The 13025-nt window shown below is 46.4% G+C and overlaps 1 protein-coding gene across 1 annotated transcript in view; it reads left to right on the forward strand.

The window, feature by feature from the left end:
• PIGK (phosphatidylinositol glycan anchor biosynthesis class K) overlaps nt 1-13025 on the forward strand; it is a 382594-nt gene that overhangs the window by 277753 nt on the left and 91816 nt on the right. The window contains exon 10 of the mRNA XM_078645245.1: nt 115-190. Within this exon, the coding sequence (XP_078501371.1) occupies nt 115-190 (76 nt within the window). The remainder of the gene's footprint in view (nt 1-114; nt 191-13025) is intronic.

The raw sequence follows: 13025 nt of genomic DNA on the forward strand, positions 1-13025 counted from the left end.
TCTATTTCTTGAATATTGTTACGGGGAAAAAACACATGGTATTAATGAAATAATGAGATTTCTGTGGAGATAAATAGTTGAAAAATAACACCACCATTTTTTTTTATTTTTCAGATCTCTTATTGATAAAGCCGCAGAACAATCCATGACATACGCAGAGCAGCTTCCAGTGGCTGAAATAATACACCAGGTTTGGCATTCTTTTTTTCTTTGAATGAAGTTATCAGTTATGCTGTGTCTTTGTTTTGGGAAAACGCTATTGGTACTGCAGTAGAACGGATATGTGGATCCTTATTTTCTGTCGTTTAAATTTACCTATTATTTTTGTTAATACACCAGTGGCGGCCGGCATGGATCTGGAGTGGCTTGGTGGGTGGACAAGGGGGTAACGCGGTTGGAAAAAGAAAAATATACTTGCCTCCTCGCCTCTCTCTCTCTCACGTTGTCTTTACTCCGTTGGCCGAACAGGAAGCAGACAGGCTCCCATGAGCCAATCACAACGCTGCAATGCAGCGCTCAGACGGGGACTGGGGGCCTGGGCATGTTCTCCACCTAGGCTGTAGAGCAGCCTGGTTGGAGAACATGCGAAGTGTGCATGACTGTTTGTCCGGCACGAGACGGCCAGCCAAAGCATCATGCGTACTTTAGTGTACCCACCACTTCTTCCCTACCCTGCTCTTTGAGTAGAGCAGCCCCACCGGCCCCCATGCTGCTGCAGCAGCAACAAATAAAATGATAACATCAAGTTATCATTTTATTTTTACTTTCCTTCACTGCTGCAACGTAGTGGGGCGACGCTCCTCCGCCTTAGCGGAGGTGCCACCACTGTGATACAGGTTTAGAAGCAGAATCATCGGCCTTTGTCCATCTGTGTACTTAAATCAAATTCTTACTTACTTTTCTCTGATCTGTTGCTCTACCTCAGATCTACTGTACTTCTCCTAGACACATTTCTAGCCAATATCGGCAACCTAATTTTAAAATGATAATATTGATTTCCACGTAGGCCACCGTTCTGCATTTCAGCTCTTTCTAAGTGTTGTTAATACCAGCTGTTGCTTTTAGGCAATTAAATATCACTGTGTTTATGGATCTCAGAGCAGTGCAAGTTTCAGTTGGCCTTGCTGAGAATCAATCTTGTGAGTTGCATATCACAGCAAATATCAGTGGTTTGGATCATATTGGCTCCAACCTTATGCACAGGATCCAATATGAGTGATGTTTACTTTAACCTCATTGCTTCCACCACTGATCACATATATAAAAACATGAAGGCCGATGGTAGAAGCAGAGGTAAAATAGATCCTGGACTCCACCACTTCTGCCTTATAACTCAGCAGCCAATGAAGTTTGTCGAATTGGTGAGTGCCTATAAAACAAAATGAAATTCTGAATATCATATTGTATCTTGGAAAACTAAATGTAATTGCAATTGCGAATAGATATACCTTCACTCAACTGTGTAAGGAACTATCTGCAGTTCAACATGAAACTGGAAGTTCCTGAAAACTGATTGTACAAACAATAAGCCCCTCAAAAGAAATGTGTTTGTGTGTGTGTACGTAAGTATACACCCAGCTGTGACTTTTGGAATTTTCTTTTGTGAACATGTATATAGAGTCGCTAAATGTTCAAGAATGATTTAGGTTGGTTTCCTCCAAAATGACATGTTAGAGTTGCTACATATCCCTATTAAAATAATCTCAGTTTCAATAGTTCAAAAATAGTTCAAGCCCAAAGTTGTTTTATTGCAATACAACTTCAAAGTCTTCTCCGTAATCCTTAGTAATTTAAAACCTTGTTTCAATAGTTTAAATTAGTACAAGTTAAAAGTTCAATTTCAGAATTTACAAAAGTTTGTGATACTTCTCTGTGAGCAGTCATAAAAAAAAAAGAATTGTCCACAAGCAACTGGTCTCGGCAAAGGGAATACGGAAGCAATAAGCAAGTGCTAGTTGCGGCAACGCTGTAACATGAGTGTCCAGCAGGGGCACTGTTACTCAGAAGGCCAGTTATACTCTGTAATCCCAAATGACCACAAATTCTCTGGAAAACAGAAGTGTTTGGTCTGCTGGGAATTACAGTTCACATCTATTATATTGTCCACGTGCTGCCTGAGCCCATATAGCTGCTGCTGGAGGTGGATTTCTCCTTGACTGCGAGACACCCAGGCCCAGTAACTCATGTTGCCCGGGCACCGTGAGTTGCAATTTAGAGGATTTTTCCAAATGCTATTTTTTGCAAGTAAACACACTTCTCACCTCCGACTAGGGAGGGTCAGGACCCCATTTATGATCACCATAAAATCTATACCTCAAACTTGCTCCTGACACTATTCAGTGAAAATTTTGTTTTTGCACATGTCAGTGACACTGATTTTATCTGCAGTTTCCCTTTATCCTTTTCACACTTTGGTACTCCTGTTCGAAATACCTATTAACTCTCCAAAAATCTTCAGTACTCAGTTATTAATTAGTAAATCGTTGAGAGTTCCCTTTCCTCTAAAATATGTTATTATGTCTCTAGGCTGCTTATCCTAACTTGTTGTTTAAAACATAAATATTTTCCATAGTCCCCATTCGTCACAGGCATCTTTAAGGAACTCAGTGGGATACAGACATCTGCATCAAAGCCCTGTTCCCTCCCCCATGAGTAGTATGAGCCCTACAGTATGAGAAGGGCAGTCAGTCAGTGAGGCAAGCTATTGATCGCAGCCAAAACAAATATAGGACACAACAACATAAACTTAGCCACAAAGTGAACACGAAACCTGAATGCCATCAGCTGAAGCAGTGGCAGATATAGTAATACCTGTAATATTGTCGAGTGTAGTGGGTGAATTTTTTGGGGGGTGGGGGCTCTAGGTGGAAATTCCAGGGTGGTTGCGAGCAATAGGGGCAAGGCTGTACCTGGGGGCCAATACCAAAAGTCCGATCAAGGAATCGGCAGGGATGGACTGGCTACCGGGCGTTTTGGAATGCTGCTGAGCTGGGGGCGGATTTCATTAATGGGGACCTGTGTGTACTTAACGAAATTAGTTTTGCTTTAATTATTTCGAAGCACACGCAGTTCTCCATGAACGAAATCAACCCCCGGCGCAGTGAAATCAGCCCCCAGCTCGGCCGCATTCCAAAACGCCTGGTAGTCAGTCCGGCCCTGGGAATCCGGATGTAATTGCTCTTGCTTTGGGTCTGGGTAAAGTCCCAATAGGCAGTAGGGAGGTGTTGGTAGGATGTGACGCTCCCTAGCACGGCTAATCTACCTGACAGGCATTTCCCAGTAATGCGAGAGCGTGGGACATGCCCACACTATAAAACAGAAGTCAGCACTCATTAGGGTACAATGTGGGCACAACAATTAGGCCAACGAGAACATGAAGTTGATGTGTTTTGGTGTGGATTAAATCTGGCTTTTCTTGAAGTGTGTGGAGTGTGCTCTAAAATTGTAGCTGAATCTTTGTCTGTGTTCTGGAATCCGTTGCCCAGCGTTCCTGCAGGTCTCCTAGGGCCCCTTAGCCTGCCCCAGGAGTGCATTTTACTGTAATGTGATGGCTTTGACCCTGCCGGGCTTAGTGCAAATAGTCTGCAGGGCCCCATGGGAGGGTGGCTCTTCAGTTCCTGTGTGCCAGTATGCTTTAATTGTGGCCCTCGCAGCCCCATACATGAGAAAGTGATGAGGGGGTTACCTTTACATTTTCAAGTAGATTCTAGAAATATCTCAGTACATTATTTACAAAAAGGTCACCTAGGTTACTAATGCCAGCTGTTTCCCAATCCTGTAAACCCTTCCAGCACCCACCCGGGTCCTAGATCGACAGGGTAGCCAATGGGAGGCCTTTAACACATGGGTGTTAGAGTGTGCTCTCTGGAGTTCCCTTGTCCAGACGTGCCTCAGAGTAGCGACTAAGATATTGGGAGATGTGCACCGCGTCCAATGTCATGGGTGAAGCAAGGTCTCTAACCATGTGGAACGTGTGGGGTTACTTTCCCCTGGCTCATGGTGCGGGCCTTTCCACCAGGTCACCTGAACCAACTTGGCTGCCTAGTAATACATCTCGTCTCGCTGTCGAGGAGAGTCGGAACTCAGATAGGGAAATCCAGCGATTCTGTCCTGTGTCCCGTCCCCCCCCCCCCCACTCCCCAGAGCAAAGTTAATAGTAAGTTGTCCATCTCCTAAAAATTGGCAATGGGCACCCGGGTGGAAGAGTTGTAAAAAAGTAAAGTAGCCACTGTAATATCACCATCTTGGCCAACGCGGCCCTTTCCATGACCAAGAAGGGCATGGTTTGCAAGAAGGCATTGGTTGGGTGCAGCAAGGCCAGTACTACTCTTATGTTACCTTCTAGTAACTTAATTTATGATATATAAATCCTTGTTTCTAGGTAGCGAAAAGTTTGTGGTTCCCAGAGTAACCTCTCCTCCATGTCTGGCAGCCATGCCTCCGACTTTGGGTCGTGAACAGGGTGCATACGAGATTTGTTCCAGTTCACTTCCAGGCCAGAGATAGGACTGATCTCAGTGAATGCCTTGTTGGCACCTTCCACGGATGTTCGCTCCTCGCGGAGATAAAGTTATAAGTCATTCGCAAACCAAAAAATATAATGAGTACTTGTATCAACTATGAGTCCCTAATATGCTTGGCTCCACCGAAGCATGAGCTCAAGGGGCTCAACTGCTATGGCAAAAAGCACTGGTGACGTAGGGCACCCTTGCCCCATACTACTTGCAATTTTACAGGTGTTCGAGATATAACCCTCAGTCTTTACTCGGGCGACTGGGTCAGTTTAAAGTAGTTCGATCCATGTGAGATCATCCCTGCCTAGCCCCATACTAGCAATTATTGTGTGTAAACAATATAATCGGAGGGAATCGAAAGCCTTTGCCATGTTCACTATAACCACTAATGCTCGTACACAGGTCTATTTGGGGGAGGGTAGGATGTGTATCAGTTGCCGGATGCTAGGGGTCTGTACTTCAGGATCGAACAAGGCTGTTCACCTTAACGAATGAGGTTAACATAATTGTTTTTATTTATGACAAAGTCTGTTACATAAAAAAGAAGACGTTTTTACTGGTTCCAGTACATAATCAATATAACTTTCAAAATGAGTCCACTATACTTTCCTCACCATCTGGCATAAGGTGGAATATTATAATATGCATCAAAATAGGCCTAGATGGTCATTATGGCAACACTCTAAAAAGTAAGACCTAACAAACATCTATCAACTGGCATAGCATTAGATGCTGTATGGTGACATTCTACTTACTGGTATTCCCACTCTTGCACATAAAGGTCTTGTGCTCAATATGAAGATGGAATTTAGGCATGGTGGGTTGTTATTGCTGTTTGAAGTATTCTCTTTAAATCCTTTGGATAGTAAATGCACACGAAAAGTGTTGGAAGAAGGGCAAGGTCAATTTTGAGCTGTGTGAAACAGCTATAAAAACGATTATCTGTAATTCTTAGATGGAGAGTGGTAGTGGAGCGTGGGTGCACCATCACAGGTGCAGACGCATACCGAACCAAGCCTCTTTTTCACTTAATGAAAACTGCATTCCAGATACTGAAGTACCAACTATCCTGCTGTACAGCAAATTATAGGAAGTAGAATTCTTATTGCCCATTGAAGTAAAGCAACTGAAGCAAATTGAAGCTTGTTGTGAGCTGAGTTTTCAGATAGCAGAAACCGCAGTGCTAGTTTGATTCTAGTAACTGAGCATTCACTGGAAACCAAAGTAGAAATGCAACAAGTTATTTATGTTTGAGTATTAATTTGATGCAGTTTGTTTTGTTACTAATGTAACTTTGCTAATGCAGAATCAGTAGAAGTGTTTTTGTAGTTTTCCTGTCCGCATTGAGATCATCCCACTTTTTAAAACTTTACACGAGATGATGTGCGTGTTTCTTCAAGTACCCGCAAAAAGTATACTTATTGTCCTCATGATTACAAGTCATATTAGGATGGTCTTATGTGCTATTATCGGATTCAAACACATTTGTTTAGAGCAGACTCTAATGATATATAGTGTTTTATATTTTAGCATGTGACACTTCTGAAGTCGGCATCTTTGCATCTCCTTGACATCATGTGTGAATTTAGTCTGAAAACATTGATATTGGTTGTTAAAACCTCCCAGGTGCAAAGCTTTAACAAAACGATAACAATTTACTTCTCAAGTGTGGGTATCATCCAATGGCCGACACCTGCACTGCCACCCCAGTGTGTCTGTCGGACATTTTCAGACACTGGCGAAGTATTTTTTCTTTTAGTGTAATGATGATCAGCGCGCAGGGTGCGCTAACGTCACTATTCTTACGTGGAAGTAAAACGATCTAGGGGGCTCGTTTTACTTTCACTGCATCAGTGCTCGGGGCATATCTCAGCCCCTGAGCACGGATTGGGGTGGGAGAGTTATCACTGGAAAGGGGAGAATCTTCCCTTTTCCAATTATATCTCTGCCTAGTTGATCCCTGCTTGGGGATCGCCATAGGAGAGCGATCCACAAGCAGGGATCTACCCACTAAACACCAGAGATTTGGGGCAGTGGGCAAAGGTTTATGCTTACCCACCCGTATAATATATCAGTCTTGCTTCCCCCTCCTCTCCCCCCCGCCCCCCACGAGGGTGGATGAGGTTAATTGCCCCGCTGGGGCAGAAAGCCCACTAGACACCAGGGCTTAATCTTTTTTATATTAACATACTGGTGGTGGCTTCCCAGCATGACCATGGCCATGGCTCGACTCCAACAAAGTATACTGGCAGTCTTTGTGCCCCCCTGGGGGTAGATTGGGGTGATTTACCACCAATCTGCCCTCCCGAGGGGTGGGGGGTGGCAGAAATGCCCACTAGATGCCAGGGATATAACAAAAGAACCCCCAATGTGCCTCCCCAAGGTACATATAGCCCACTAACCACCAGAGACCTAAAACAAAATATAGGGGTGGGGGCAGCCCACAATGGCACCCTCCCTCACTCCCTCAGGGTGGCAGATGACACACTAGACACCAGGGAAAAATAAAAAAAAAATAGGATGGGAGCTGCCCACCACAGGCATGGCCAGGCTCCATCCCCACAAAAATAGTTTTGACAGGCTCAATGCCTCCCGGGGGCCGGATGGGGATGATTACAACAATGTGCTCTGACAGAGCCTGAAAGCCGACTAGACAACAGAGATTTGAAAACTGTGCCAAAACAAACAAAAGAAGGGTTTCTCCCACCCTGGCATCGAACCATACCCTTGCCCCATAACGGGTAGTAGTGTCTTTCTGCCAATTTGGCCCTGGGGGTGGCATACAGCTAGCTGTATGGCAAGAACACATTATTTAAATAAAATATTGGAGTGGATGTGACCTAACCGTACTTCAGGCCCCACCATCACCCCTATAGCATCAGTCTTTCTGCTCCTGTATGCTCTAAAGAATCCAATCCCAATGGCAAGCTAGGGAACATTTGATTCTTTTGGGAGTTATTTTTACATATGGTCCAGGAGAATGTGTCTACCAATATCGTCTCACTTGCAGAATTTAATGGCTTGTCTTTTTGGGCTTGGGTAGGCTCCTACCTGGTAAAATCTACCAGACCCAGACAGTTCTAAAAACTAGACAGCTGGGGGAGTCCTGAGAGGTGTGTGTCACGTAGAACCCAGTTTCTTACCCTCAATGCTTATCAAACCTCAAACTTTGACTAAAAACACACATTTTCCCCAAGTTTCTGTGAGGAAAACTTTTGTAATCTACAGGGAGTCTCAAATTTCCTACCACCTTAGGTTCACACATGTCTCCAGATAAGAACAGTATCCCACAAGAGACCACGACACAAAAGTTCCAACAGCGCTACGTTGAGAGATCAGCTATAGTGGTAGCTGTGGGATTTGGGTCCCTACTCTGCTGCCATTCATGGAAACCTAGCAACTGCATACATTTTTTAAAACATGACAACCAGAGGATTCCAGAGTAATGTGCCTTGCATGGATCTCACAACTTTTTCTCACCTGCAGTGTCCTGCAAACCTCAAATTCTGCCTGAAATCACACATTTTCCTTACATTTCCATGACGAAAACATAAGAAATCTGCAGGAATCCCCAAAATTCCTACCACCCAGCTTTACCCCACTTGTGCTGATAAAAACATTGTACCACTTGTGCGGCTGGGTCTAGTGCCCACAACAGGACCTGATGTAACTGAGGTCAGTGGGAGTCCCCTCGCAAAGGCTGGCCTTTGATGAAGTAGTTGAAGTCAGGTAAGAGGCACCACAAATAACACAAGAAGTCGAAGCGTGCTTCGACTTAACCCTGCCCGTCTTGCAATGCCTCAGGGGAACCCCGGTGTTCGAGGCCCGCTCCCCGGAGCTTGTGCCATGGTCGGCTCTGAGTTCCCAAGCCTTTCTGGGTCCAGGAACGCCCCCCGCTCAGCTGAAGGAGTTCTATGATGTGATGTGCGTTATATTTGGTCGGTGTGACCCTGCCAAGTCTGGACCTCCACAGCGACCTTCCCTGGCGCTGTGTCCGACACCAAGGTCCTCGATGTGGGCTGGTATGAGGAACTCGGTGATGCCAGTGGTTTGGACACCTCCCCAGACTCGTATGCTATCTCCCCCTAACCTGGCTATGGAGGATGGAGCTTCATTTTCTATGGGAGTGTATAGGGTTATGGAGGTCCTGGACCTGCTGGTCCCTATGGTGGCAATCTAGACTAACATCTTGACAGAGGTCCTGCAGCCTGTGGTCTCTAGCTCGGAACCCCTGCTGCCTTTGAATGAGGCCTTAACAGACATCCTTCTGGGCACCTGGTCCAAAACCAGCACCGGGACCTCCTTTGAATAGGACGATTGCCTGCTGACATTGCCCAGCACCAGGCGACCCAGTTTTTCTCAGACCCCACAAAGCATGGTGGACTAGGATTCCACTTCTCGTGGCGCGTTCCCTTCCGCACCTCCGGACAGAGAATCCAAGAGACTGGAGAGTTTTGGAAAAAACATTTTGTCTTCTGCCACTCTGGCATTTCAGTCGGTGGACACTGCATGCCTTTTGGGCCGTTATTCCCATTCAATATGGGACACGGTTGCGAAGGTGCCGCTCAAGTCTCGGAGGAAAACCCGGCTCTCCTCTTCTAACCTTTTTCTGACGGCAGAGATGCAGCAAAGTTCGCCATCAGATGTGGCTTGGACATGATAGACTCGCTGGGCAGAGCGATTTCCACTCCGGTGGCCGAACGTCACCAGGCCTGGTTGAGAACATCTGATTTTTCGAGGGATATCCAAGCTAACCTCTTGGATATGCCCTTCAATGGCTCCCGTCTCTTTGGAGACAAAGCAAATGCTGCCCTAGAGCATTTCAAGGACTTGTGGGACAGGGACAACTTTGGGCCTCACAACAACTTCCCGGCTCGCATCTGCTATTCACTCCTTTCGCTGCTACCAACCGCGTCAACCTTATTCCGGCCAGTGGACCTCGTAAGTTCAGCAACCTCTGTGGGTTCATGGACGCGGTTCACCCCTACCCCATGAGTCAGGAGCCCAGAATTTAAGCCAAGCCATGATCCCCTCCGCCAACGCAAAACCTTCCTAGTCCAAACCCCAAGGTTATTCACAGCCAGTCATCTCCACCCCTGGTGGAACATCACATCGGACAGGTGGATGATGCAAATAGTCCAAAGGGGCTACTCCCTCCCCTTCAAAACTACCTCTCCATCTATGCCTCCAGTGTATGATCGGCTGATGGAGGATCACCTTGCCCTGCTCCAGAGAGGAAGTCAAGAGTCTTTTGGCCAGAGGAGCTATAGAGAGGATTCCTGGGTCAGAAATAGGCTGTGATAGTTATTCCCACTATTTTCTGGTCCCGATGTTTCGGCCTTTTTGTGGAGAATGAGTCTGAGGCTGTTGGGCCTCATGGCCTCCTGCATCCTGCTGGTGACCCATGCACAGTGGCACATGCGGGACCTAAAGTTCCAATTGGAACAGCATCGAGGAAATCTCCCTGACCTGGTTCAGATTTCAGAGGGCACTGCGAAAGACCTGCAGTGGTGACTAGCAGACCGCGATTAGTTCAAGGGCAGACCCCTCTCCCTTCTCCTACCACATCTCACAGTAGTGATGGATGCGTCTCTTCTGGGATGGGGTGGCCATCTAGGAGAGGTGGAGATTAGAGGACTCTGGTGTCTGGTGGAAGCCACGTTCCATAACAATCTGTTGAAGCTTCGGGCAATCCGACTGGCATTGAAAGCCTTTTTGCCATCATTAAAGAGAAGGCTCATACAGGCGTTCATGGACAACACTACCACCATGTGGTGCTGCAACAAACAAGGCGCAGTGGGGTCGTGGACTCTTTGCCAAGAGGCCCTGCGTCCCTGGACTTTGCTGGAACAACAGGGCATTTCCCTGGTGGTTCAACACCTGGCCCGTTCTCTGAACGACACGGTGGATGAGCTCAGGCGAAGGTGCCTTGCAGATCATGAGTGGCGCCTCCACTTGGAGGTGGCATAAGGTATCTTTCAGCAGTGGGGAGAGCCTAGGTTAGATCTGCTCCTCTCCAAAGAGAACGCGCAATATCAGAGGTTTTGCACAATGGAGTTTCCAATGCATTTCTCGCTCGGTGACGCTTTTTGTCATGAGTGGTCCTCAGGCCTCCTATATGCCTTTCTGCCCATACCACTCCTACCCAGAGTGCTCAAGAAGATCAGAAGCAACCAGGCACAAGTTATTATTGGGGCTCTGGACTGGGCACAGAGAGTTTAGTATCCTGAGCTTCTAGACATGAACATCGATGTTCAGGTCAGGTTGCCCCTTGAGGATCTTTAGTCTCACAGCAGGGGAGGGTCCTCTACCCAAACCTGTCCACTCTCTGCCTCCTTGCTTGGAGATTCAGCAACAACAGTTGACAGCTTTCGACCTCTCTCCAGAAGTCTGTGAGGTATTTTTGGCAGCCAGGTGCCCCTCCACTAAATCGGCATATGCCTGCCGATTAAACACATTTTGTAAATATTGTACAGACATGTCTATTGACCCTCTATCTGCATCTCTATCTGATGTCCTCCTGTTTACACTTTCCTTGCCCCGGCAGGGCTCTGCTCTGGACACCTTGAAGGGCTATCTTTCGGCCCTTTCGTCCTTTCTTTGGCTGCCTGATCAGCCTTCTCTTTTCAAATCACCTTTGGTGCAGAGATTCTTGGAGGGGTTAACACACTTGTTTCCCAATTCACCTTTTATTATTCCACAGTGGGACCTTAATTTGGTTCTCATTTTTCTGATGTGTGCACCATTTGAGCCGCTGCACAACTGCCTTCTACTGCTGCTCACTATCAAAACAGCCTTCTTAATGCCAATAACATCTGCCAGGAGGGAGAGCGAACTGCAGGCACTGTCATCACAGCCTCCTTACCTGACAGTCTTCCCATATAAAGTTGTGCTCCGCACAAGGGCATCTTTTCTTCCTAAGGTGGTGACACCCTTCCACATGGGACAGTGAGTTACTCTTCCCACCTTATATGCACCACCACACCTTTCCAAGGAAGAGGAGTGTCTCTATCATCCATAAAGAGCCATCACGATCGAACCAAAGAGTTCCAGGTGGAGGACCAACTCTTTATTGGTTCTGTGGGTGGAAAGAAAGGGTGTGCTGTCGAAAAGACTACTATATCCCGCTGGGTTATCCTATGTATCAAAATTTGCTACGCCTTAGCGAAGAAGGATCCCTCTGAAAGGCTTCGGGCCCATTCCACCGGGGCAAAAGCAGCCACCATGCCTCTCCAACGTGGTGTCCCCATTTCTGATATCTGCCAAGCAGCCACATGGGCATCGCTGCACTTGTTTGCCAGACATTACTGCCTGGATTCCCAGGTTCGCAAAGAAGGCCTGTTTGGTTGTTCTTTTTTGCAGGATTTTCTGGTCTAAACCTTTCACAGTCCCTCCTCTGGGTATGGTATTGCTTAGGTATCTGTTCAAAGGTAAGGAATCTACGATTAGATGTCTCTGTCAGATGGACAAGTTGCTTACTTTCAGTAACACCTTATCTGGTAGAGACATGATTAAGTCACAGATTCCTTACTGACCCACACATTCTCTCTGCACTTGCAGAATTGTTTTTAGTGTCAGGGCCCTTCAGGGCCGTGGCTATTAATTTTTTAACGCACCATGGTTCGTCAATGCGCTTTTGGCATGGAAAGTCGTGAAAAGTACTGACATCAGCGCGCCGGAGTGGTGGTTATATTAACGGCGCAGATGTCATGACAACGACGAACATGACGCTGCTGACGTCACGCAGAGTGTACCGTCACCACCTACCGGCGTTCATAGGTACTGCTAAGATAAATCTTCCGGATCCAGCCTGACGCCCGGAAGTTCAAAGGTAAGGAATCTGCGGCTAGAGCATGTCTCTACCAGATAAGGTGTTACCGAAGGTAAGTAAGTTGTCCATTAAACACTGTGTCTTTTTGTACAGGTAATTCACAAAGATTGTATATGATTTGGTTTCACAAAAATGTTATTGGGAGTTTCAACAAAAAGAGAAACAGTACATACAGAATAATAACAAAGGAAGACTGAAATCAGGCTGTGAAAAGGATAAAATACATGATCATGGTAAACTAATATCTCAAGGTACATAAATCACAACTAAAGCAAATAATAAAGTAAATCAGGCATACTGATGCAGGCAAATATTCGCTACAGGTATAGTAAGCGTCACACACAGCCACACGAGTAAGGGGTGATGGTGCGCAGAAGGTAGGCGCGCTCTGTGGCCAACAAGTATGGGCTGTAGTCTTTAGGGCAGTTCTGAGTGTAAGTGTAGGTTCCCGGGGAGGGGCTCAACCACAGAAGCCAGGGCGAATATGAGTGTTCATGGGGGTTTGTGCAGACTAAAGTAGTTGTCTAGCGAGGTCCACATTTTTCTGTGAGGGGGGCGCCAGGGGGTATTCATGAGTGAAATGTTGTCAGCGCCTCTTAAATTGGAGACCCAGTTTAGCCAGTGTGGAAAATTTGCCTTGCGGGTGTCCTTCCAGTTGTTTAGGATCAACTTAACAGCAG

The sequence above is a fragment of the Lissotriton helveticus genome, chromosome 1_1, assembly GCF_964261635.1.
Source record: "Lissotriton helveticus chromosome 1_1, aLisHel1.1, whole genome shotgun sequence".
NCBI lineage: Eukaryota > Metazoa > Chordata > Amphibia > Caudata > Salamandridae > Lissotriton > Lissotriton helveticus.